Source organism: Bacillus rossius, chromosome 1 (assembly GCF_032445375.1).
Source record: "Bacillus rossius redtenbacheri isolate Brsri chromosome 1, Brsri_v3, whole genome shotgun sequence".
NCBI classification, from domain to species: domain Eukaryota; kingdom Metazoa; phylum Arthropoda; class Insecta; order Phasmatodea; family Bacillidae; genus Bacillus; species Bacillus rossius.
Window position 1 is genome coordinate 174,688,396 of NC_086330.1, and position 24,543 is coordinate 174,712,938.

Genomic DNA, 24,543 nt, shown 5'->3' on the forward strand with positions numbered 1-24,543 from the left:
CTTAATTCAGCAAAATGAGGGATGAAACGACTAAAAAACCCAATCATTCCAAGAAACCTCATCACCCCCTTTATATTTTTAGGTGCAGAGTGGCGCACTTGTGGCCAACTCCCCTTATACCGGGGTAGTTGCACACGTCCGCACCCACCACGCCAGTCCCGTGAACGCGTCACCACTGACACTGCGGAGGGCCTGGGATCCTTCACAGCAGACCAGATGGTTGGTGGGGGCCAGCAGAAGTGGGGCAACACGTATGGCCTCAGTCCACAGTTCCTCGAGTCACTTTGGATAAACCCCCCTCTCGTGGCGAGAGTCTTTGTTGCCAACCTGGACTACAAGGTGGACAGCCAGAAGCTGACCGAGGTGTTCAAGCTGGCCGGCAAGGTGCAGAGTGCCGAGGAGGGCAAGAGCCGGGGGTTCGGGATCGTGGAGTCCGATCACCCGTTGGAGGCCGTCCAGGCCATCTCCATGCTCAACAACCAGATGCTGTACGACTGCCGCCTGGCCGTGAGGATGGACCGGGCCGACAACAAGCCGGACGGGCCCCCTAAGCTCCCCGAGGGACTCCGAGGGCTGGGCATGGGCCTGGGTGCGGCGGGAACCCGCTCCGGGACGTCGCCCGAAACCTGCCAAACCTCACTCAAGGGCCGGGTGCTCGTCTGGCCGGTGGATCAATGGGACTAGGAGCAGGACTCACAAATCTAGCTGGCCTGAGCAATGCTGCGAGCCTGGGTCTGGCCTGGATCAGTGGCCTGAACGCAGCGAGCCTGCTCCAGGCCAACCTGGCTGGTGCGGGCGACCTAGCCACGCTTGCCAACGCCAGCGCCCTGGCCGGGGGTCTGGGGGGTGGCGGGGGTGTGCTGGGCGTCACCAACTCTCCGTTCGGAGCCGGCGTGGGCGCCAACGCGTTTGGAGTCGGAGTTGCCGCCTTCCTGGGAGCGAGCGGCGGGGGCCAGGGTCCTGCGTCAAGGTACGGCAGCAATACAGGCCCGAGTCAGGCAATAAGTTTATTAATGGTAATTTCAATTGAGCAGATATTTTTACTAAATATTGTGTCCGTGTAGTAAAATAATATATAGATGCACATAAAGTCTATTTGTAGAGTTATTAATATAATGTTCACATTTTAACTGCTTGTTTTTACTACAAATATTATGTTTTCATTGATGCATCATTCGCTGACAAAAACAAAAGGCAATTAAAATAAACAGAACTTTCACATGAAAAGAACACCTTGAATCAATCGCTGTGTGACTTTCAGCTATAGGATTTAAAGGAATTTAATTACTTAAAGATGTATCTCTGTACCTGTTTAACGACAGAGGTTAACCATGTTTGTTTGTAGTTTGTCTTTTAAATTCCATAAAATAACTTAAAATATACTTATTTACACATTTTTTTATTCTCATAGAAACACATAGAATAAGTATAAACTGATTCAAAGGTTACAATAATGTAATGTTTTAAAAATTATTTTATAATAAGGCTTACAATACAGCAGAATGTTTTGCTAAACCGGACGAACAAAACATAGCTGAATGCATCAAAATACGACAAAATGTTACATTATTCTCAGTATATTGACTGTTGAAGCACAGATTATTCAGTTAAACTAAAAACAAAAATATCGAGACTTAGTTTTACGAAAATATTTTGCCATACTAATTATAACTCTCTTCTGAGAATAAAATAAAACATATATATTTTACTAAAACCTTGTGTCTGCTTTTGCATTGTTTTGTCTGTAGTGCTGCCATTCATATACACAACAGTCATATACCCAACAGTAAAAATAACATGATACCTGGTGAAATTTGCAGTAGGAAATGTGTAGTATATTACTTTTTAACAATTACAAACACTAATCTGAGTATGGTAAGTCACCACTATTTCTTAATGTAATGGTGTATATTAAATGCCACTTCAGAGCAAGATAAATAATTCCTTGCGCTTCAAATATCACGATACGTGTCCAAACCTATGATGGACGTGTTTTCAAAAATCCAAACAAATGTTACGAAGAAGCCGTATGGTTAATTGGAAAACCACACGAGCAGTGTTTTGTATCCAAGAAACATTTTAAATCTTGCAGTTAAACTGTCACTTGGATCTGCTACTCCAAGCATCAAATTTATGCCTTTAAACAACGCTAGGATTTGAAGTTCCAGTACGCATTTAGATGTTGGGTGTTCGATAATTGCGGTTTGACGGAAAACGCACAACACAATATTTTCGCCATAAAGACACCAAAATATCATTCTAATTGTTTATATTAGAAATATTTACCTACATTTTTGTAATTTGAACTAATATAAAATATGTTTTATGTGATTTTTGTACGTGGTATATTGATAATGATGGTTAGATGGTCAGACATGTTTTGTCAAGGGCAGACTTGGCGACTCGATGCAGCGATGGCATGGCATTGCCTTCCACAGAATGGAGGTGATATAACACCAAAACAAACCATCCAGATTACACATGGAAAAATTTTCCACTTGTAGAAAATCCACTTACGTGGCAAGGAATCGAAACAGGGACAGTTGGATTAGTAAAACTTCAAATACATATCCAAATGGCCAACTGAATGCCCGCCAGCCACATCGGCTCACGACATAGTTTCGCACGACTCGCTGAAAGGGTTAACCATTTTGCTTCCATAATTTTGAGATTTTTTTCCATTATTTTTAACATATTCAGAATATTTTACGCATAAATAAATACAGAAGGCATATCTTAGTTTTATTTTGACCTTTAAAAACATAATAAATAGAATGCTAATTTAATTTTTTTTTAATATAAAGAAAAGTGTTGTCTTTGGATATTTTATGCAGATGTGATATTAAAAAATAATGTACAATATTCTTCTTCTTATTTGTAATTTTCATCAAACAAATATTATCGGAAATACTATTTGTGTATAGTGTTTACCTAACAACGTAGATAGTTTTTAAATTACGACAGAGGAATTGTATCAATTGTTGTTGAAAATTTTATCAAATAAAAACAACTGTAAGGCTTAAAACAGCCTGACAGGCCGAGTCATACTTTTTGACTATTTTTAAGTATAATTATAATCCCTAGCTATTTTAATACTTTATAAAATATAAACGATGGATTTACTATCCATCCTTTTAAAATAACGAGCGCAAACATGAACTTATTGAAGGAATATAGTTTAGGATACTGCACAATTAAAAATATTTTTTTCCAAAAAATAAATATTATCAAGTAAACTAACTTGTCAGCAGACAATGTAAAGATTACATTATATATACACAAAACACTAAAAAAAGGTTGCGTGTACTTATGTACGCGCGTGAGAAGTTATACTTCTTTGGCATCATTAAAAATAGTTTTTAATTGCATGCAAATAATTAAGTACAGTAAAATAATAAAAAGGCTCGAAAAAGATAGTCAACACAGTCAATAAAGTTCAGTTTAAAAATGAAAAATTAAATAAATAAAATTTAGAGAATAATAAATATATATGACATAATTTGTACTAAATATTACAAGATTCTTAATTTTAAATATTTATTATGTATTACTTAATATTTTAAAAGAAAATAAATAAATGAAATAATAAATTCAGTAATTTATTTTAAGTTTATTCATTTTTGAAAATTTATTATTTTCTTAATTAAATATTCACTTTTAAATTATATAAAAAAAATCATTAAATTTGTTCATTTGTTTTTATAAATATTTAATTTTAATTCAATTAAATTATAAATATTCAAAATTAATATTTTAATTTGGTGTTCGTTTTTAATTTTTATCACAAATTTATTATTAAATATTTTATTAAATTTATTTCTTTATTTTGTAAATATTAAATAACCAAAAATAAATATTTTACATAATAACTTAATAATAATTAGTATAATTATGTTAAATAATATTTTAATTTATATCAATAAATAATACATACTGATAGTTAACCTCAATTATATTGGAGCACTTGAAAAAGTATATAAGCACAATTCTTTTACTAATATTTACGAATAGTAAATAATATAAATCAAAATATTTAATTTAAATCACTACTGAATATACTTTATTATCTCATATATAATTCGCACTTCTATGAAACTAAACCAGGTTTGTGAATGTAGAAACTAGAAAAATTTGGATAAATATTATAAATATGAAAACAGTGATCAGAGGCGACGATCGTGCCAACATGCGCGACTAATAGAGGTTCTATTTCTATTTTGTTGGTAGCTTTTTTTCGAGACTTAATGAGCGCTTGAGCGGACAGCTTCAACCTGTTAATTTTGTGTTGCAGTGATGCGCGCGCATCTTAAAATTTCACTGTCATCATTTTTTCCATAACGCGCCTAAATAAGTATAACTTAAAAAAAAAAAAAAAAAACCCTACCGCGAGTTTAGAACCACAGCCCTTCCGCATATTGACCGCGCAGTATAACCACTGCTCTGACAGAAGGTTACGAGGAAAATGTGTATTATATTTTTATGTAATACCAAAATAATGTGTTTTTTTAAACCTTCTAATTTACTTTTTACAATGACTATCTTAGTTTACCAAAATAAATTCCATGGTAATTTCACGATCATAATTTTCAATTGGCACACCAATACGTTTGGTATGTCCCCTAATGTGGGTTTATGTTCATACACGTGGGTCCGCCATCTTCCTGTGAAAATGTCGTCACATGGTGCGCGCGCAGCTTCAACCTGTTAATTTTGTGTTACATTGATGCGCGCGCATCTTAAAATTTCACTCTTATAATTTTTTCATAATGCGCCTAAAGAAAACTTCAAAAAATGATTTATCCTTTTGTAATCTACATATTGTTTCATGATAAAGATTCTTCTTGGATTTATATACATTCTATATATTATTTTATAATTTTTTCGTTTCTTCATTTCAAGCCACTTATTGTTCTCATTATTAGTTCTACCGATTAATAAGGTATTAAAAATTTGGTATGTATAAATACAAATCCATATGTCTCTGGCCCTGGGATACGATTCCCAAATGATTTAAAAAAATGGTTTTAGACTATAAATTAATAAATCTAAGCCCTTGGATGGTTTACAAAAATCATATATCTGGTTCTCTAAATGAGTGAAGTTGGCCATCCCTGGGCTTGACTATAGTAGAATAGTAACATTAAAACCATAATTGATAAAACTTTTTTTATTGAGCCGGAAAGCTCTAAAATAACATAGATCATGGAGAGGGTCGCACGGAACGGATCCGCACTGAGAGAAGTCTACCTCCCAGGCGCGCGCGACTGGTTGCCTGCCCGCGAGGGGCAAGTCACGAACCGGAGACGAGGGCCCGCCGGCTCCAAGGAGAAGAGGAAGAGGCGACGACCCTCTCTCGCGCTTCCGGCGCCCGGAACAGACGGGTGGACGTCACGGACGGACGGACCGACGGACGGACGTGGCCGACGCTCGGCCGCCCGCCCGGAACCACACACACCCGCGCCGACATTAAAATAAATGCAACCGTGTGTGGAAAGTTTTTTTTTGCCTGCCCACCCGGTGGTCCCTTCATGTGAAGGAAAGCAAAGACAACGCAGACGTTTGGTGAAATATTAATGTGGTCCAGCACGTCGGAGAGGGGGCAGGGAGGATGGAAGCCAACCGTAGAATACCCTCGGTCGTTACACCTTGCTTCCTCTGCTGGAAATTTCAATTCGCCGACATACAACGCTTCGGCTGATTTAACCAACTGGTTCATTCTACGAATGAATGCTATGCTGAACAGCTGGAAAACCTTAAATATGCACGTACTTTAATGTTTTATTCATGAAGAAAAATCTTATGTCTAAATCTCAAAACGGTAAAAGACTTTTATAAAAAATTACAGCACATGGACAAAAAAAATTAAAAAAAAATTTGTGGGCTTTTCAGTACTCGCCAGAGATGGTTTCCTTTAACACCGGTAACCAACAAATTCATTTTTTCTAATGTTGCTTTTACCCTTATAATACGAAAATTCTGGAGTAGAATTCTTTATAATATAGCTAAGTGTGATAAGTATACTAAAATTGTATTTTCAAATTCATTTATTGACGCGAATCACAAGTAGTTTCCACACCCGCCGCTAGAATTAGTTGCCAGAGCAGCTACGTTGACTATTAAATAATTTGATTACTAGACCAAAATGTTAAACTATATAATGATACGGCTCTGATAAAAACTAAGAAAGACTTGAGAAAATACTAAACCCCGGTATTGGACTAAATTTTATAAATGAATTTGATTAAAGCAGTGCCTATCTTTTTACTATTCATTAAACAGTTAACAGTTTTAAGTCTCCCTTTGACTTTGTGTACTTTGCTTAGACCCATTTGTCACAGATGGAAGCACCATGGTTAAGCATTTCTTTCCATACTACTTTCGTTCCATTCACGATCTGACTCCTACCAAATGTCGTTTATCGAGAGATAAGATGTAGCACATCAATAAAATGACAAGGGAAGGATTAAAACTTAATGTTAAAATCCACCAATTCTGTTACAACAGACGTGTCTTCCTTGTTTTTTGATTGTTACATTTTTAATCCTACACGAGCTCACTTGCAAGATGATATCGATTTTTCACTTTAAAAAGTTATTGTATTGTTGAGTTACGGTGGGCAGAAGAAAGTTTTTGTTTAAACTTACATCTCCCTGTTTGTGTAAAAGTGCATTAAATCAATATTTAATTCAAAATCACCTCATGTTAAAATGTAACTGTAGTGACTATTATTTTTTACTTTATCTATTTGCAACCACTAGTTGTTGTTTTTTAGTTTCAGAGTTATTTAAAGCTTAAATTTATTAAACATCAGTTATTTTTGATGAAATTATTAGTTTATAATATTAGGAGCTACGTGTATAAAATAAAAATAGGCATGTCTATTAAATCGAGCATGGTTGATTGGATACTAATGATTTATACAGAAACCCAAATCCAAGTCATCAATGTGAATAAATAACTCATTTATTGATTAAAAAAACGAACTTTCGGGTTTCCATTGATAAAGGGTGTAAGTGCTGAGAGAGGGCTACCAGGAATTTTTCTCAGTCAGCGGTTTCAGCGTGCAGAGCCGGCGTCGTTGCAAGATGCACCCACAGGGAGATAGCTAAGGGATTGGTGGGACGTTGAGGAGTAAGGAGGGGGAAATTTTTATGGCGTAAAAGGGGAGAAGGTGAGGGTTTGGTCGAGTGCAGCCAGCCGAGGAGAACTGACGGAATTATTAAACACACATACATTTTTAAATGCAAGGAGGCGAGAAAATTTTAATCCTTTACTTTAGTGCTCCTTCACATCCAAAGTGGCAGCTCTCCTTACTTAACTCGCGTCTTAACAACTTCTCTTTGTCGCTGGCTTCTTTCTCACCCCTCCAATCCCTCCCTCGAGATCGTGTTATGCCTTTTTTCACATTTTTTTACTGTTTACTTTTATTACATCTTTTTTTGTTTGCCCTCACGAAAATAAATTTTCATAGGAAAATTATGAAATCACCAAACAAAATTAATTTTCCTTTCTCTGATACACTTGTGGATGAAAATATTTGATAAATTTTGAAACATGAGAATTAACTTATCTTCAATTGTAAAACTTAAAAATTGAGTGTGAAAATCACTTTCAGATTATGCAAGAATAATAAAAAATAAATCATAAATGAAGAGTTAGTTGTAGATTTTTACACTTAAGTATTATTCCCTCAATGTGAGTCGTTAACACAAGAAAACATAAAAAAAAAACTGCAGAAAAAATACGACAAATTTTCATAACAACACTACCTAATATCGAAAAACTTATATTCTCTAAGTAATTTTTTTAATACAGAAATTTTGGTCTTTCTTGTACACTCGTTACACAAGATCGAATATTACTCTTAAGGTCTCAAATATGTCTATTTTTAACTGTCGACAGCGAGTTAATTATAGACTGTTAAGACATAACATTACATACCTGGGGTATTGGTGAAGTGATCGGCTATGTCATATTGTAAATAACCATCCAAGCTTCGCCGCTGAAGTTAAAAAGTCTTGCTTCTGTTGCAACTGACAAGGGGACTACCAAGTATGGTACAAACGGATTTTAATAGGTCTTATATATGTTGTGGAGGGAGGCCCCCAGAGAACTATGCTAAAAGGATTTTTTTCCAATGCGCCTTAGTTTTCGCAAAAATGGCGGTTAAAGTTTTATACGAACGTTTTAGACTGGTACATTTTCCGTCACGCCAGGCGAGCCAGCCTAGCCTAGTTGGTAGGGCTCTTGCCCTGAACCAACTTTTGTGAGTTACTGTGATTTACGAGTTTCGTGACATTTTTCGCTATTTCTGCTGGTACCACTGGATTCCTCGTCATTTTCGGCAAGTGTAGAGCTGTTTGTGTAAGTTTTTGTTCACTATTTCGGCTAATATCTTCATTTGCAGATGTTCGTTATTTTGTAAACATTGTCTTCTTTTTATGTTAAACCATGGTACTAAGATCGGGTGGATGGCACATGCATACAGTCTCCCTCTTTTAAGATCGATTGTATGGTATGCTCTGCTCTGCTCCCTTTACTTGGGGTCCTTCATCTTGAAATAATTATTATTCTGCTGGCTGCTTATGTATTTATATGTGTTCCTGTTGCTGTTTTTGCATTTTGCTGTGTGTATTTTGGGTTGTGGGTTGTGGTTTTCTATTTTCTGCATGATTTTGGTGTCTATGATTGAATTTTTGCTTTTTACTTCTCCAATTTTTCTGTCTTCTTCCAATTGCTTTGTGATTTCTTATGGCTGATTCTGATCGTTCTTTGGAACATTCTGGTGATCTTAAGACCCCCTACCCCAGCCGCCCCCCCCCCCCCCCCATGACGATGCATCGGGCTCCTAATCCTGCTCGTCTTTCTCATAGGCGTATGTTTGGTCATGCTCTGCATCCCGGTGGGCCGCTAGACGCCGCGGCATTCTGGCTCTTTGGCTTCCTGCAGCTCAGAGAGTGATGTCGCTTCTGGCGCTCATGTCGTCGATTGGAGCGGCATCGTTCCGTCCACCAGAAGTCAGAAGATCACCTTGACTTCTACGACGGTGACGACTGTTTCCTGCTCCAATACTCTCTTCTCTGCGGTTGTTCAGGAGCCGTCGGATGCTGGCGCAGCTGATACTGCTGTTCATGGGGCCTAGCTCTCGCGGCATTCGTCGTCTTCTGCATTGGATGTGGCGATGGCGCCTCCCTCTTCCCTGGGGCATGGTCTGCCGTCTCCTCGTCTTACCCTGGTGCCGCCAGGTGTCGCGCCCCCAGCTGCTGTTGCGTCAGGTGGGCGCCCTCTTCCACCTGGGCCCGCTACTGGGCTGTCTAGTGCGCGGGACGCCACTGTTGACCTGTTTCCTGCTGTTTCTTCGCTCCAGGCCATCCCCTCTCCTGTGGTGGCTTCTGCTCCTGGTGGGCTGAGGACTGGTCTGCCTCTCAGGGCCTCTGCTCCTCTGTCGGGTTCTGGTGGTTTTGTGTTTCGGCCGCCTTCTTCCTGCCCTGTTTCTGGGTCTGCTGCTTCTGGGCCTGGTGTTGTTCCCCGCCAACTGCCCCCCTTTCGTTTTGGAGCTGCTGGTACTTGTGGTCCTGCTGCTGCAGAGGCCCAGGTTGGATCATTGGATGTTCCTGTGGGTCGTCTGGGGAAGCGTACTTTAAACACGGGCGTCCTTGGTGATTGGGCTGAAGATCACGACGAGTGGACTGATGGTCCGCCTCCTGCGCAGCCTCCCTCCTCGCAGAGCGGCGATGATTCTATGCTGTCGCCGAAGCAGCAACGCTCCCGGCATGGTGTGCAGGACCCGTTTCCCGCCCAGCCCCGGCCTGTAGCTGGCCCATCTCGGCCAGATACTAGCCGTCCGGCCCCTGCGACTGGCCGGGCCGGCGCCTCGCGCCGTCATCCGTCCTCTGCTGCTCAGTCGTCGGTTCCCATGTCTGCCACCGATTCTGCCGCCGCATCACTGCCGTCCAGGCCGAAGAAGAACCCTTTCATTGTGTGTCTTGGGGGACTGATGCTGTCGGCTATTCGTGATCTATCTGCCATTCGCAAGGAGTTTTACACTGAGTTCGTGGCGAGGTACTACTCTACCTCCTCAAGGTATCAGATGGCCAATCAAGGGGACCATCTGAAGATGTTGGAGCTGCTGTGCGCGAAAGAGGTGCAACACCACTCTTGGACATGCCCTGAAGACCATAATGCAAGTGTGGTTCTGTGCAATCTTCACATTGACACCCCGGTGGAGGATATTTCAGAGAGTCTCACGGCAGCCAGTATCCGCCACTCCCGGGTGCTGCACATGGGGTCTGGCGGGCGCTTCCCCGAGCCATAACCGCTGTTTTTGGTCATCCTCGATGGTGACGACCAGCTCCACCAGGTGCTTTAGCTGAATCGGCTTGGTCATGTGGGTTGTCAAGTTGAGTTGTACAGGGGCACCTGTTGGGCCGTCCAATGCTTTTGTTACCATGGCATTGGGCACAACTCCCACAATTGTTTTGAAGATCTGGTCTGTGTGCACTGCTGTAAGGGGCACATGTCAGTTGATTATCCTTGCCCTCCTTCCGAGGAGCCCACCTGCTGCTTCTGCAGTGGGGACCATACAGCCAATTATTCGGACTACCCAGAGAGGAGAAGTTGATCCATGTCAAGGAGTTGCAGTGAAAAGAGTGGGCGGATAAGTTACAGGCCCAGTGCGCTGCCCAGCTGCGCCCGGCGGTGGATTCGGATTGGCGTCAGCCCAGTCTGTCTTTCTCCTCTGCGGTTTCTAGCCATTATGCTGCCGCGCATCCGTCGTCCTCTCGTGATGCTGCTCCTTCCAATTCCGTCCCAATGTTGGACTCCTTTCGGGATTTTATTGGCATACTTCGCCATCTCGACTACTGTTCTAGGCTGTCGCGTCTTCGGCAGGCCTTTGGCGGTTTTCGCAATGCTAGCAACGTGGTTGACAAATGTGAGGCACTCCTTTCGGGTCTGGGTGTCGTCCTTGAGGCGCTGGATGCTTTCTCTGTGGCGTTTTCTGATGCTTCTTCGGCGACTGATGAGTGACTATCTTCTTCTTTGGAATTGTTGCTCCCTGACTAATCGCCTGCCCGAGTTCCTAACATTACTGGACAGGTTTCGCCCGCTGCTGTCTGCCTGTCGGAGACGTGGCTCAAAACTCATTCCCGTCTTCAGATTCCTGGTTATGTCGTGCTTCGTTCTGATCGCGTCGATGTCCCGCGTGGTGGCTCTTCTGGTTTGGGATGGTGTGCGCCATTATCGTTACAATCTCTTGCTGGGCCTGGCCCTTGAGGCTCTGGCGGTTCGGGTCACTGGTTTTCACCCCTTTTTCACGCTTTTGTCTCTCTACTTGCCGCCAAACTGTGCATTTCCTTCTGGCGATCTCGACTTGCTGTCCCGGCTTGATTCTCTCCTCATCATGGTGGGGGATATCAATTGCAAACATGAGACTTGGGTCTGCGCTGTCACAGACTACCGGGGCCAGGGCCTGCCTCGGTTTGTTGCTGCCTGTGATTTTCGCATATTTGCCCCCAGCACTCCTAAATATGTTCCTGGGCACGTGCACCAGCATGCATCATTTTTGGATCTGGTGGTGACTACTCCTGGCTTTGCTGTTTCCCACATTTGGTCATACGTGGGGCTCGATTCGGACCACGTACTGGTGATTAGCAACATTCAGGTCGGGCCCGCACATGGCCCTGCTGAGTTTCAGCGGAACTTTGGCAGGGCGGATTGGCGGCACTATCGGTAGGAACTGGATTCTCGGCTCGATCTTACTGCTGTGCCTCGGACCGAGACGTCGCTGGAGGCGGCTGTGCAAGACTTCACCTCTGACGTTCTTGGGGCTGCTGCTGCTGCAATTCCTCGTTGCAGGCCAGCACATCTGGGCACACCCTTCCCAGCGGACAGCAAACACCTGATTGTCTGCGTGACCGGTCTAGTTCTCGGTGGCAGCATTCTCGTCTGCAGGGGGATTTGAACTTATTCCACTTTTACTGCCATTGTGCCCAATGGGCGATCTCTGTGTAGCGAGCGAATCTTCAGCTGCAGAAGCTTTGGTGGCTCTCCATGTCAACTGGTACGGTCTAGAAATTTGTGTGCCGCAAGCATGCTACTCCACATGATATTCCCCTGCTGTCCTTGCAGGGGGGTGGGTACTTGCTGGAGGATCCGGCATCCAAGGCATCTACGCCGTCCGAATTGTTTTGGTTTACGTTTCATCCGGTGGAAGTGTCTCCTGGGGCACCTGGTGCTGATTTGTGCTCACTTCGCTTCCAGCCAGCGACTGCGCCCGAGATTCCCAAGGGGATTCTTGCCACTCCGCAGGAATTGTCCCGAGTTCTGGGGCATCTGAAGTGCGGCAAAGCCATCCGTGTTGACATGTTGCCTGCTCAGTTGCTTAGGTCTCTCTCCCGCAAGGGGGTGGTTTACCTTACGCAGCTTGTGAACGGTATCTTTCTGGTGATGTCCTTTCCTCAGTCGTGGAAGTTGGCAGTTGTTGTTCCTGTGCTGAAGGGCGATGCTCTTCCTACACAGCTGACGTCTTACAGGCTGATATTCTAGCTGTCGGTTTTGTCGAAGTTTGCTGAGCATGTCTTGCTGTCCTGGCTGATGTTGTACACCGACCAGCTAAATGTATTGCCGGACATGCAATTCGGCTTCCGCCGGCATAATTCTGCCATAAATGCTGTGGCTATTGTGCGCATCGCCATTCTGCTTTGGTTTTGTTGGATTTGTCCCGCAACCTTCGATTACATCTCTCATGATGCTCTGCTTTACAAGCTCCACAATTTTCAGTTCCCTGAGCATTTCATTTCCATTCTCCATAGTTGTCTCTCCCACGCCGCCATTCCTGTTGGGCTGCCCCTTCTTCTGGGTGTCGGTTGTGCGGTACTTTGGTGTCATTATTGACTCCACATTGACTTGGCAGCCCCGCATTCAAGCCATGTCTGCCAAGGTTCTGACTGCACTGTATTCTGTCTGTGCTGTTCTGATCCTGGCTTGTCCTCTGGCAGAGGCCCTGCATATTCAGCTGTGGCAGGCTCTTGTACTCCCCATACTGTTGTAAGCCCCTGCCTCCTGTCGCCAACCCATTTTGTCGGGCTATCACCGTGGGCTTCGCCCTGTCCTGGGCATGCCGCTGAACACCGCCGTTACACTGTTGTATCATCTTGCTGGAGTTCTGTCTCCGTCGGAGCTGATCACCCGCATGGCTTCAAGATTCTTCCTTCGGGCCGCCCACCACCGCAACCCCACCATCTCCGGTATCGGCAGTTACGACGTGCTGGACCACATATGCATCGTCGGATCAAAGATTTCGCTCTCAAAGACCCCCCTAGTGAAGTGGTTCATCTTGTGCTGTGTTTCATGCCCGTGCATGGTTGGTTTGTGTGTCATGCCCGTGCATGGTTTTGTAGTGTTTCATGCCCATGCATGGTTCTTATGTACTTTTACAGTGTCATTTAGTGATGCTTTGTTTATGTCTATTAAGTGCTATGTTGTTCGTGTTTTGAATTAAACACCTTGTTTATTGTTCCTCCCAATAGTGGCCCCAAATTGGGTGCCTCCCTCGCTGTGTTTTCGTTTACCTTGTGTTTATTATTTTTCTGTACACTCTAGCTTGTAAGTATTTTAGGGATAATTTTAACTAATTGTGTTTACCTTATACTTACCTTTTCCCTTACCTTTCAGGTATGACCTACCTGTTGTTGCAGGCCTATTGGTCCTTTGTTTCCATAATTATTGATGTTTTTCTTGTATATTTAGTTTCTTCCCTTTGTGAGCTGCTATTTTGGCCCGCAGAGTCACTTCCTTCATTCTCCCATCTGAAAGCAAGATGGCGAACTGCCTTTATTTCCCGACCCTCCATCTTTCTTTCATTACTTCGGGTCGGTTTTAATTCATTACTGTTCACTTTTTACTTGCTGTGCTCTGGTTTTTTATATATTTTTTACTGGAATTTGTAATGATATTTCTTGTACTTTTGTGTTGTTTCTATTGTATCATGTATTTATTTTTGAGCACGAAAGAGCTGAGTCAGCTGGACCATACTATTTTCTTGACTGTTGTGTTCTTTTGAAACTATTTATTTTAATGCTGAAAGAAATGAATTTTAAAGTTAAACTAACTTGCCTAGCAGCCAGCTGGTCAGGGTTCGCTTCATGATCATAAAATTTTTTTTAATTATTTCATAATAATTTAATAATTCTTATTTTAATGCTTAAATAAATAGTAAAAAAATTATGTTTGTGTGATGTATTTTTTCAATCATACTGGTGCAACGATTGTTACCTGATTTTGCCGTTCCCAAACTTTATTTTAATAATCGCTCTTAGTAGTTACAATAGGCGAGTCTTAATGGGATTCTAATCTTTTAAAGGGGTAATGGTCAGGAAGTAATGAACTATAAAACATCATTCACTCATGAAATTTTAATACATTGTCGCTAGCATTAAAATAAGAAATATTTTAAAATTATGAAATAATCACAAAATTAAACTTCTAGGAGCAGGAAGCGACCCTGACCGGCCTGCTGCTAGGCAAGTTTTAGTTTAGTTTTATATTGATATTATTCAACACATAAATACACATTACAAACGAACATAACAGCAAATAAAAGAGCACCCTCCAGCTAACTCAGCTCTTTCGTGCTTAAAATAAATACATATTACAATAAAAAAAAACACAACAGTACAAAATATCACCACTAAAATTTCTAGGAAAAAGTACAAAAAACCCAGAATACAGCAAACCAAAAGGGAACAGAAATTAAACAAAAAAAAAGACCCGAAATAACTGAAATAAATGTGGAGGGTCGGAAGAAAAATTAAAAACCATGTCGCCATCTTGCTTCCAGATGGGAAAAGTAAGTGGTCACTCAGGGGGCCAAATTAGTGGCCTGAAAAGGTAAGAAACGAAATAAAACCAGAAAAACAACAAGCATAATTAAAACCAAGGACTAGGAGGCCCACAGGAACAGGTAAGTAATACCATAAAAGTAAGGAAAAAAGAAAAGTAGAAGGTAAACATAAAATAGATAAGAAGGAAACCTAAGTTACTTACATGCCAGAGAGTATATAATAACAATAAACATAAAGTAAAAAAAAATCACAGTGAGGGAGAGACAACCAATTTTGGGGCTGCTGGTAGGAGGAACAAGAAACAGGGCTTTTAATGCAAAACATATACAACAAGGCACTTAACAAGCATAAGGCAAGAAACACACTGTAGCAGTACATAAACAAAAACCATGCACGGGCATGAGACACAGCACAGACCATGCACGGGCATGAAACACTACACAAACCGTGCGCTGGTATGGAACAATAAAAAAACCATGCACGGGCATGGAACACAGCACAAGCCAAGCACGGGCATGTAACACTACACAAACCTTGATACGACGATGCACGTGTGGGCCGAACACGTCGTAGGCGCCGATTCCAGCGATGATAGGGTTGGTGTGGTGAGAAGCACGCACAAAGAACTGGGTCGCGATGCGGTGGATTAGCTCGGAAGGCGACAGGACACCGGCGAGGTGGTAGACCTGGGTGACAGCAGTGGACAGTGGCAGGCCCAGGACCATGCAGAGACCAAGGTGATAGCTGGTCATGATGAGCTGCCGACAGGAGACCGATGTGTACGCCTAGACAGCAGCCCCATACATCAGGATCGCAAGAACCAGTGACTGCCACAGGTGGACATTCAGATCCTTCGCCAGGGGACAAGAGAGGATCAAAATGGGGCGCACCAAACCCAAGGCAGTCTGGGCCTTGGTAGACATGGCTTGAAGATATGAGTGCCAGGTGAGGGTAGAGTCGAGCATGACACCCAGATACTGCACCACTGGTCGCCAAAACAAACTGAGACCCAGAAGAACAGGGGGCGCAGGCGGGCACATGCGTTGCTTTGTCAGAAACATCAAGGCGGTCTTCTCGGGGTTGGGACGAACATCCCATCGCTGAAAGTAAGTACTTATCGTCCGAAGGGAGCATTGGACGCGGGCCTGGAGGGTCAAGGCAGTTTCACCAGAGAGAAGCGCGGTATCATCCGCGTACTGCAGCTTCCAGGCATTTGGCAGAAACGGAATGTCGGCCACATAGATGGAGAACAAAAGAGGGCTCAACAGGGACCCATGAGGGACCCCAGCCCCAATCGGCAGTGGCGGCGACAGAACCCCAGAGACACGGACCTGAAAGGACCGGTCGTCGAGAAACCTGTGGAAGACCGAGATCAGCCTCTCAGGAAACTGAAAATGGCGCAACTTGCTGACGAGAGAAGCACGGTGGACCATGTCGAAGGCACAGGATAGATCAAGAAAGACCAGGGCGGAGTGTTTATGCATGCAGAAACCCGCGGTGATGGAGTCCACCACTGATGCAACAGTGTGGAGAGCCGAATGTCTGCGCCGAAAGCCAAACTGAGTGTCGGGCAGGACTCCGAGCAAATCGGTGAACAGCATCAGCCGAGAATGCAGAATCCACTCAGCAACCATAGACAACAGCGACAACAGCGAAATAGGCCGGTAGGAATAAAGCAAGGCAGGCGGAGCACCACGCCGCAACACAGGCACAACCACCGTTAGCTACCATTGCTAAGGGAAATGCCTTACAAGGAAAATGCTGTTGATGATTTGCGTGAGAAAGACGAGACCTTTGCGAGAGAGAGAGAGAACGAAGCAGCTGGGCAGGCAAAAGGTCAGCGCCCGCAGCTTTTCCCAACTTCAGGCGACCCAAAGCCCAGGCCACCTCCTGCAGAGTGGTCAGCAGGTGACGTGGAATCTCAGGTTCCTCGGGAGGGCGAAAGTGGAGAGAGTTCAGGTCAGCACCAGGGGCACCCAGGGGCACCTCCACTGGCCATAACGTGGCGCAAAATACCTCCGACAGTGCAATAGCCTTCGCCGCAGGATCCTCCAGGGAGGCCCCACCAGAAGTCAGCACAGGAAGATCCCTCAGGGCAGCACGCAGGCGACGAACGAACTTCCAAACTGTAAGTTTTTTCCCGAGTGAGACCATGGAGTTTCTGCAGTTGCAATTTCGCATGCCAGACAGAAATCACCAACTGCATCCGACAGCGGTATGCTTGGTACAGTTCTAGGTCCACGGGCAGGCAGGAACGCTGCCACTGGGCGCGGGACAGATCGTGCAACCTGATCAAGTCCCAAATGTGCAGTGGAAAGGGTGTGCCGGAATGCACTCGGCGACACTGGGGCACAGCAGCATCTGTGGCCGCACGAATAGTCGCAGTAAAAGACGACACAGCATCACCAAGCACCTGGGAAGAGCGAGGCACAACAGAAAGATCGCGGCGGGAATCCACATCAGCACGAAACCGCCACCAGTCGACCCGGTGGAAGTCCCACTGTACACCCTCGGCAAAGCCCACAGGACCGACCTGAAGGCAACCAATAACAGGTAAGTAGTCGGAGTCCAGACTGTCATATGCCAAGATAAGAGAAACTTCAATGCCGGGAGTGGTCAAAACCAGATCGAGAAAGGAAGCATGCTGGTTCGCGCGAGACGGAATAAAGTTGGGAGTCGCCAGTGCAAAAATATGCAAGTCGTTCGCAACAGCAAAACAAACCAGGCGCACCCCCAGGCGGTATTCTTGCTGTTGTAGTCCCCCGCTAAAACAAGAGACAAATCAACTTGAGAGTGAAAGGGCGACCAACACCGGTGACCCAGACCGCCAGCGCCTCGAAGGACACACCCCTTGGAAGAAGACGACGATAATGGCGTACACCAGCACGAACCAAGATGGCGACCCCGCCACAGGCCGCATCGGCACGATCGCAGCGGTGCACAACGTAACCGGGCACACAAAAGGGACTGCAGGGCTTCAGCCACATTTCGGTGAGGCAAACAAACATTGGCTGAAATTGGTCCAACATAGCCAGGAACTCGGCAAGACGGTACAGGAGAGATCGGCAATTCCAAAAGAGAAGCGTGGCACTCATGAGGGCGAGGTAGGAGCCGAAGTAAAGACAGCACTGAAGGTGTCGAGCACCTCAAGAAGGACACTCGGGCCCGCGAGGAGAGCCTCGCACTTGTCAGCCAAAGTAGCTGCACTGCCGAAGCCGCCCAAAGCCCGCCGGAGACGCGCCAGCCAAGAACACACATCCAGACAGCGAAACATGTCGACGATATCGTGCAGCGAATCTAGAGTAGGAACAGAATCCTTGCCCCCAGCCGAAGCAGCCGGGGGAAGAGGCCCATCCAAGCAACAACCAGAAACCACACTAGAAAAAGATCTGCCAGGAACCTGCCATGCAGTCACAGGCGGCGAGAATTGCTGGGCAGCTCGCTGCGCCGAAGCTGCCTTCTCCTTCAGCCGCTCCACCCTGGAGGTGATCATCTTCTCCCTCTCAGGACAGCCAGAGTAATTCGCTGTGTGGTCACCCTTGCCAAAGCAGCAGGTAGGCTTCTCAGATGGAGGACGAGGACAGTCAGCAGAGGCGTGACCCTCCCCGCAGCGCACACAAACCACATCTTCATTGCAATTGTGTGACATGTGCCCGATGCCCTGACAACAAAAGCATTGCCCAGCCTGCCGATTCCCCCGAAAAACCTCAACAAGACAGCCCACATGACCGAGACGAGTGATCTTCAGAGCCTGATGTAGCTGACTCACCCCCTCCAAAACCATCAAAACAACGGATAGGGCTCAGGAGCATGACCACCAGACGACATGCGCAACACTCAGATGTGTCGAATGCTGATCTCTGTAAGACTGTCTGAAATGTCACTCACCAGGGTATCAATATGGAGTTTCCGAATAACACCAGATCATTCCGATCCTCTGGGCACATCCAGGAATGAAAGCGCAAACCCCGAACACGAAGCAGCTCCGGCATCCTCAAGTGGTCATCACGAGTAGCCATCTGGTAAGTCGACGAAGAAGGGTAGTACTTAGCAACAAAACCAGATGAAAACTGCTTGTCGAGAGCAGCCAAGTCCTTAATTAGCGGGGGCTTCTTGGAGTGCAAAGGAGTCTGCCCAGACTCAGGTGGTGGAGCAGCCGAAGCAGCTGAGGCAGGGTGGACAGCAGACAGAAGATTACGCTTACCAAAGGATGCAGCCGCAGATGCAGCAGCCCTCCCACGAGGCACACTGGCAACAGGGTGGGAGGAACCAGCAGTCGTCTGAGGCAAGGTAGGAAACTGGGCAACAGCCCCACACCACTGACGTTGCTGCTTAGGCGGCGGCATGGCATCATCCCCGCTGGTGGAAGCCGCAGGACGCAAAGTAGGCGCACCGTCCATCCACTCATCAAGGTCAGCAGCCCAATCGTGAACCACACCATCACCGAAGGAATGCTTCCCCAGGCGACCCTTCAACACATAGCTGGGCGTTATCTGCGTGGTGACTATGGTGGCAGATATACAAGTGCCACTATCCCCAAAGCGAAAGGCAGGCGGTGGATTCCTGTAGGCTGTAAGCATCACAACAGCTGGCCGTGACACGGATGGAATAGAGGAAGGAGGCCGAAAATCCAAACCTGGGGGGGGGGGGGGGGTGGGCCACTTGTGGAAAATTCGCCCAAAGCCCACCAGGGGCCGAAACAGCGGCAGGCGAAGACGAGGCAGCAGGCGATAAAAAAACTTGGCAAAACACCAAACACAGAACATGGCTGGCACGATGTGGGAAGGCCAGGCCCAGCAGACGGAAGCATTGGCATAGCCAGGATTTGCGTATGGGGGAGGGGTGGGTTAAGAAGCATGGCCTCCAATTAAAACGGAGGAGTCCGGGTGTTGGCCCCCGGAATAAATTTGGACTTTAAAGTTTAAAATAGTGCTATTTTAGCAGTTTTCGGTACTTAACTTAAAATATTGTAATGGTAAAAATATTATTAATTTTTAATCAAAAAATGGTTTGAGTGATGAAGTAAGAAATTAATTAAAGATATTTTTATCGATCCAATTGCCTTGTTTACGTCCACTCAAAATCATAAATCATGCTCGAAGCTCTACAATACAAAAACAGAGGAATAAAAAGGGTTGGGTTTCGGCAGAACTGATCTATTCCTGGAAACAATTAGCTTTAGCTTGAAGAGTTACATGACACCATGTCGTCGTCTCAATTCTATACACACACAGTGATCCTTACACTTATGGAAGCCCAGTCAACACCTGCTTATAATTACCGCGCTGGTTAAATACAGTAGGTGTAAAATATTTGAAATCTTGGAACCTGTCCTGGCATCACAACCTTATAGCTTTTGCTCGCGACAGGGGTAGGGGAAGGGAAGGAGAATCGGTAGGGCTCGCTTACTCTTCCTCTCCAGTGCAGAGGCTGGTGATAGCAGTAAGACACCCAGGCTTTTAGCTAACCTGCTTTCAGATAAGAAAATATAATTGGGGCTAAGGGGGGTTAGAACCCCAGCCCCCTTCCCCCTGTATACACCCCTGGATGGAAGACTTGAAACAGCAGCAAGAACATGCTGAGAGCCAGCAAAAGACACACTAGAAGAAGGCGCAGAAGAATCAGAAGCAACCACGCCTGCAGACGAAGCACCCGAAGGTGGCCCGGGAGGCGCCGGGCTGGTGAACTGCAACGGCATCAAACCCGGCGACAGAAGGCCATGTCCGGGCGCAGGTGGTGAAGGGGGCGGCCCAGCTAGCGACGTAGCTGGCGGCGGTGGCGGTTGAGCAGCAGGAACAGAGACAGCAACTGGAGAAGAAACGACAGCAGACGAGAGAGGACTCGAACACGTCACCGTTGTCACAGTATAAGTCGTCAATGTGGCCTGGAGGCTGCTGGTAGAGGGGACAACACGACCCTATCCACTAACTGCGACGGGGAACCACCACCGCTCTCGGTACTGCAAGAGGAAGAAGAAACAGAATGCTGGGATGCACTCACAGACCGCCACACAGTAGAGCGAGGCCCAGGACGCCGCCGCCGAGAAAGACGAGCAGGTAGGGTCGGGTTGCGCCCCAACCTAGCCTCGTGCATCGCAACAGGAAGATAATCACTCTGAGAATCATCACCACGCCCAGAAACTGGATAAGAATCAGCCATAGTAGAAAGCACAAAATGGCAAAAGGACCAGCCAAAAAGGGGAAAGAAAACAATCAATATAGGAGGCAAAACACCATACCAACGACACCCAGCAATAAAGAGAAACAAATAACCACCAAAATACAGCTCAATTAACTGATCGCAAAAGTAGGCGACACAAACAAACCAATAAAAACACTCGCAGAAACAAGAAATATCAATATTTACAACACCCGGAACAAACACTACAGAAAAAGCAGAATAATGCGCGAGAAACAATCGCATCAGTAAAGGGAGCCTAACATATGTTGACCAAGGTATTAGCAAAAAGGGCATGACAGGTAAATCAGTTATCTACCCGATCTTAATGGAAGGTTGAACATAGGAAAACAGCACATTGTTTACCTTTCGACGAACTTCACAAAATGCAAAGTGGAGGCGATTTCGCGCAGGAAAACACTCACGAACACTTCTCCAAGCGCAAAATAATACCAGGAATCCGAATTTAACCTCCAAAACAACGAAAAACTCCCGAAACCATCAAACCACCACAATAAACAGAGAGCTGCTGAAGGCACCACCATAGTGTAGCAAGAGCCTTACCAACTAGGCTAGGCTGGCTCGCCTGGCGCGACGGAAAATGTACCGGTGTAAATGTTCGTATAAAACTTTAACCACCATTTTCGCGAAAAGTAAGGCGCATTGGACAAAACCCTTTTAGCTTAGTACTCTGGGAGGCTACCTCCACAAAATATATAAGACCCATTAAAATCCGTTTGTACCATACTTGGTGGTCCCCTTGTGAGAAATTAACATTACCTTTGTAATTATAATAATGCAGCTCTTACCACTAGAGAAAAATAAACTTGAAAGTCCCTAACACGCAATAAAACCTATAATATGTAACATATAAATTTTTTAAATTCCGTTTCCCCTTTTTTACTATTTATATTTTTGTAAAGACCCCTGCCATAAGCTAGAAGGCACACCGGCCATAGTGAAGTATATTCGATTGGGCAACAGCAAAGATGTGAAAACCACTAGGACACGTATATAGACGTATTGCTATTTCTCTTGTGTAACATCTTAGCTTTAGGTAGGTATACTTACGCTATTTGGAGAAAGTAATTTCTTGAATCCAATCAATTTAAAAAAACGGAAATGTATAAGAACTGTGCTGACATCTGTGGCGGATGGCACGGACTAAAGTTTGCAATGCCAAAAAGAAACTTTATAGTGTTAACTGTTTAATGAATTTTAAAAAGATGAGCATTATTTTAATAAAATAATTTGTTGAAAATCAGATACAAAGCTGGGTTTTAGTATTTGAACAAGTTTCTTTCGATTTTATCGGAGCGGGTCCCAATAGTAAAAAATTTTCTTTTTTCTAATCAAATATATCGATAGTTGACAAAGTGAAAGTGCTACTATCAGCGCGTGATGGTGGCAAGCGGCGTTTAAGATTCCGGCAGCGAATTCTAACGGCGGGTGCGGAAAGTACGTGTATGTACTCGAAAATATATTTTCCATATATTTATCAAGCTCAGCATTGTGCAGCGCGATGCATTGTCATGTGGCTTTTCTAATGCGGTATAAATATGTTGTGAAGTAATAATTTGTAAAGTATAAATTCAATAATTGCGTAAGCATTGTACTTGAATTTTCTCAGGACTGTGTACCTACCCATTGGTATTGGTACTGTGTATGTTTCCATTTATCTCAACAAAAATCGAACCATCACTGCTAAAAGAAACCATTTTCCTCTTATGCTCGCATGGTCATGACCATCCACAAGTATAAAATAGGATCATTTGATTTAATTATTTACTCTTATAAAAAAAAAATACGTACATAACAACTTGTTTAAATGTCTCAACTTGTCTCGCGAGTTACAAGCCTCGAAGGTTCGTTATCGAAGTTAAATAGTAAACATCACTGACGAGTTCTGATAGATTTGCTCACTGTTTTAAAAGTTATACTGCTTTAGGTGGGTTGAAGGTTGAAGTTTAGTACCAAACGAAATGAGCACACCAAGCAATGAAAATACAATAAGTTGACGTCCAGTAAGCATGCGCCTTTGTGTATCACCTACAAACCTATGGCATTAAAGAGCCAGGTATACAAGTGCGTCATTTATGGTCCCACGTGAAAAGGGACGCCCACTCCCGACCAGCGCAGCGATTAAATAAACCCGTCACTGTCGATAAATATACAAATATTTACAAATTTTTAAAGTTTTTTTTTGTAAAGTATATACAATTCAATTCGTCAGTTATCAACACTACATTCACATTAATGCGACAGCAAAATAAAATAAAATAAAATACATTCATAAGTGGTTTTTAGGTTTGTGAGATCTATAAGTTTAGTTTACGATAAAGAAGAATATATTATTCCCAGCTAAGCTAGGTAGTTAATGTAAGCGTATTTAATGTGTATAAAGTGTAAAATATAATCAAAATGCCGCTAGATACAGCCGTATCCTCAAAATCGTTATGTGGTCCCGCACATGCAAAATGTAATTGGCCTTTTAAACTGCTGTCTTAAAATGCTTTTTTTTTGTCTAAACGTATCTCCTTAAAGTATATGTGCTTATCAGGTCATCTACATATCTGTGTTTAGTGATTTATAAATGTATGTAGGCTATATTTATAAACTTGTGTGTGTCTCCCTATCAACTTTTGCTCTCGTTGAACTCATATAGAATACATTTTAGATGTAAGAGATTTTAAGTTTCTTGATTTATTTTTGGTGTTACGTGAAAATACAGTTATCAAACACCATCAGATTAACGAGGCCCTAGATGACACATCCCTTAATTTGATAAATATGCATAACTGAGAAGAAATTGAATCGATAAAACATAATATTTTTTAGCATTCCTACCTTTTTAATGGTGTTTAACCTTTGTAGTTAAGAAGTTGTAATAAAAACAAAAATTATAACTTTTAGGTGTTTTTTAATTAATAAAAATATGAATTAACATAAGTTAGTATGACTGTAAATAAAAAAATGTTTTGTAGTCGCAAAAGCATAACAAATCAAGTATTTACAAAACCCTATAGCAAACATATAAAGGATTGAACATAAAAAAATATGAAAAAATACTTTGGCCGACAAATTTGTATGCTCTATCAGGTATACACAGGCTGTTTTTAAACAAAAAAATTTAATATATTATTTTCATGAGTTGTTATCATTTAATTTGTTTTTAATGACTTACTTTAAATAAACTTTAAATTATTGACCAAGTTCTGCTTAAATTTAATGCCTTAATAGTAAACACTTAATGTCTCAGTGATAACTTTGCAAAAACTATAAAAAAATTTGCTTGTTTGTGATTCGAAATACAGTAGTTATTTAAGGACAAATGTATCCACTAGAATGTAATACTTAAAAGTAGTAAAACCATACAAAAGAGAATTGCAATGACAATTCAAGAAAAGGCCTACTTAACTATACAGAGAATGAATAATATAATGCACACAATTTTAATTTGAAGTGGAAGAGTAAATAACATTTTACTTCCCTACATAAAAAGGTAAAAACAAACTCTAATGAT

At 43.5% G+C, this 24,543-nt stretch overlaps 1 protein-coding gene across 1 annotated transcript; it reads left to right on the plus strand.

Annotated features, from left to right (window-relative positions):
* The first annotated feature begins 216 nt into the window (after nt 1-216).
* On the plus strand, nt 217-9,142 carry LOC134539665 (heterogeneous nuclear ribonucleoprotein M-like). Its single transcript, XM_063381892.1, is given in 3 exon segments — nt 217-589; nt 592-970; nt 8,950-9,142. Coding segments are annotated over 3 exon segments (945 nt in total).
* Nucleotides 9,143-24,543: the final 15,401 nt, after the last annotated feature.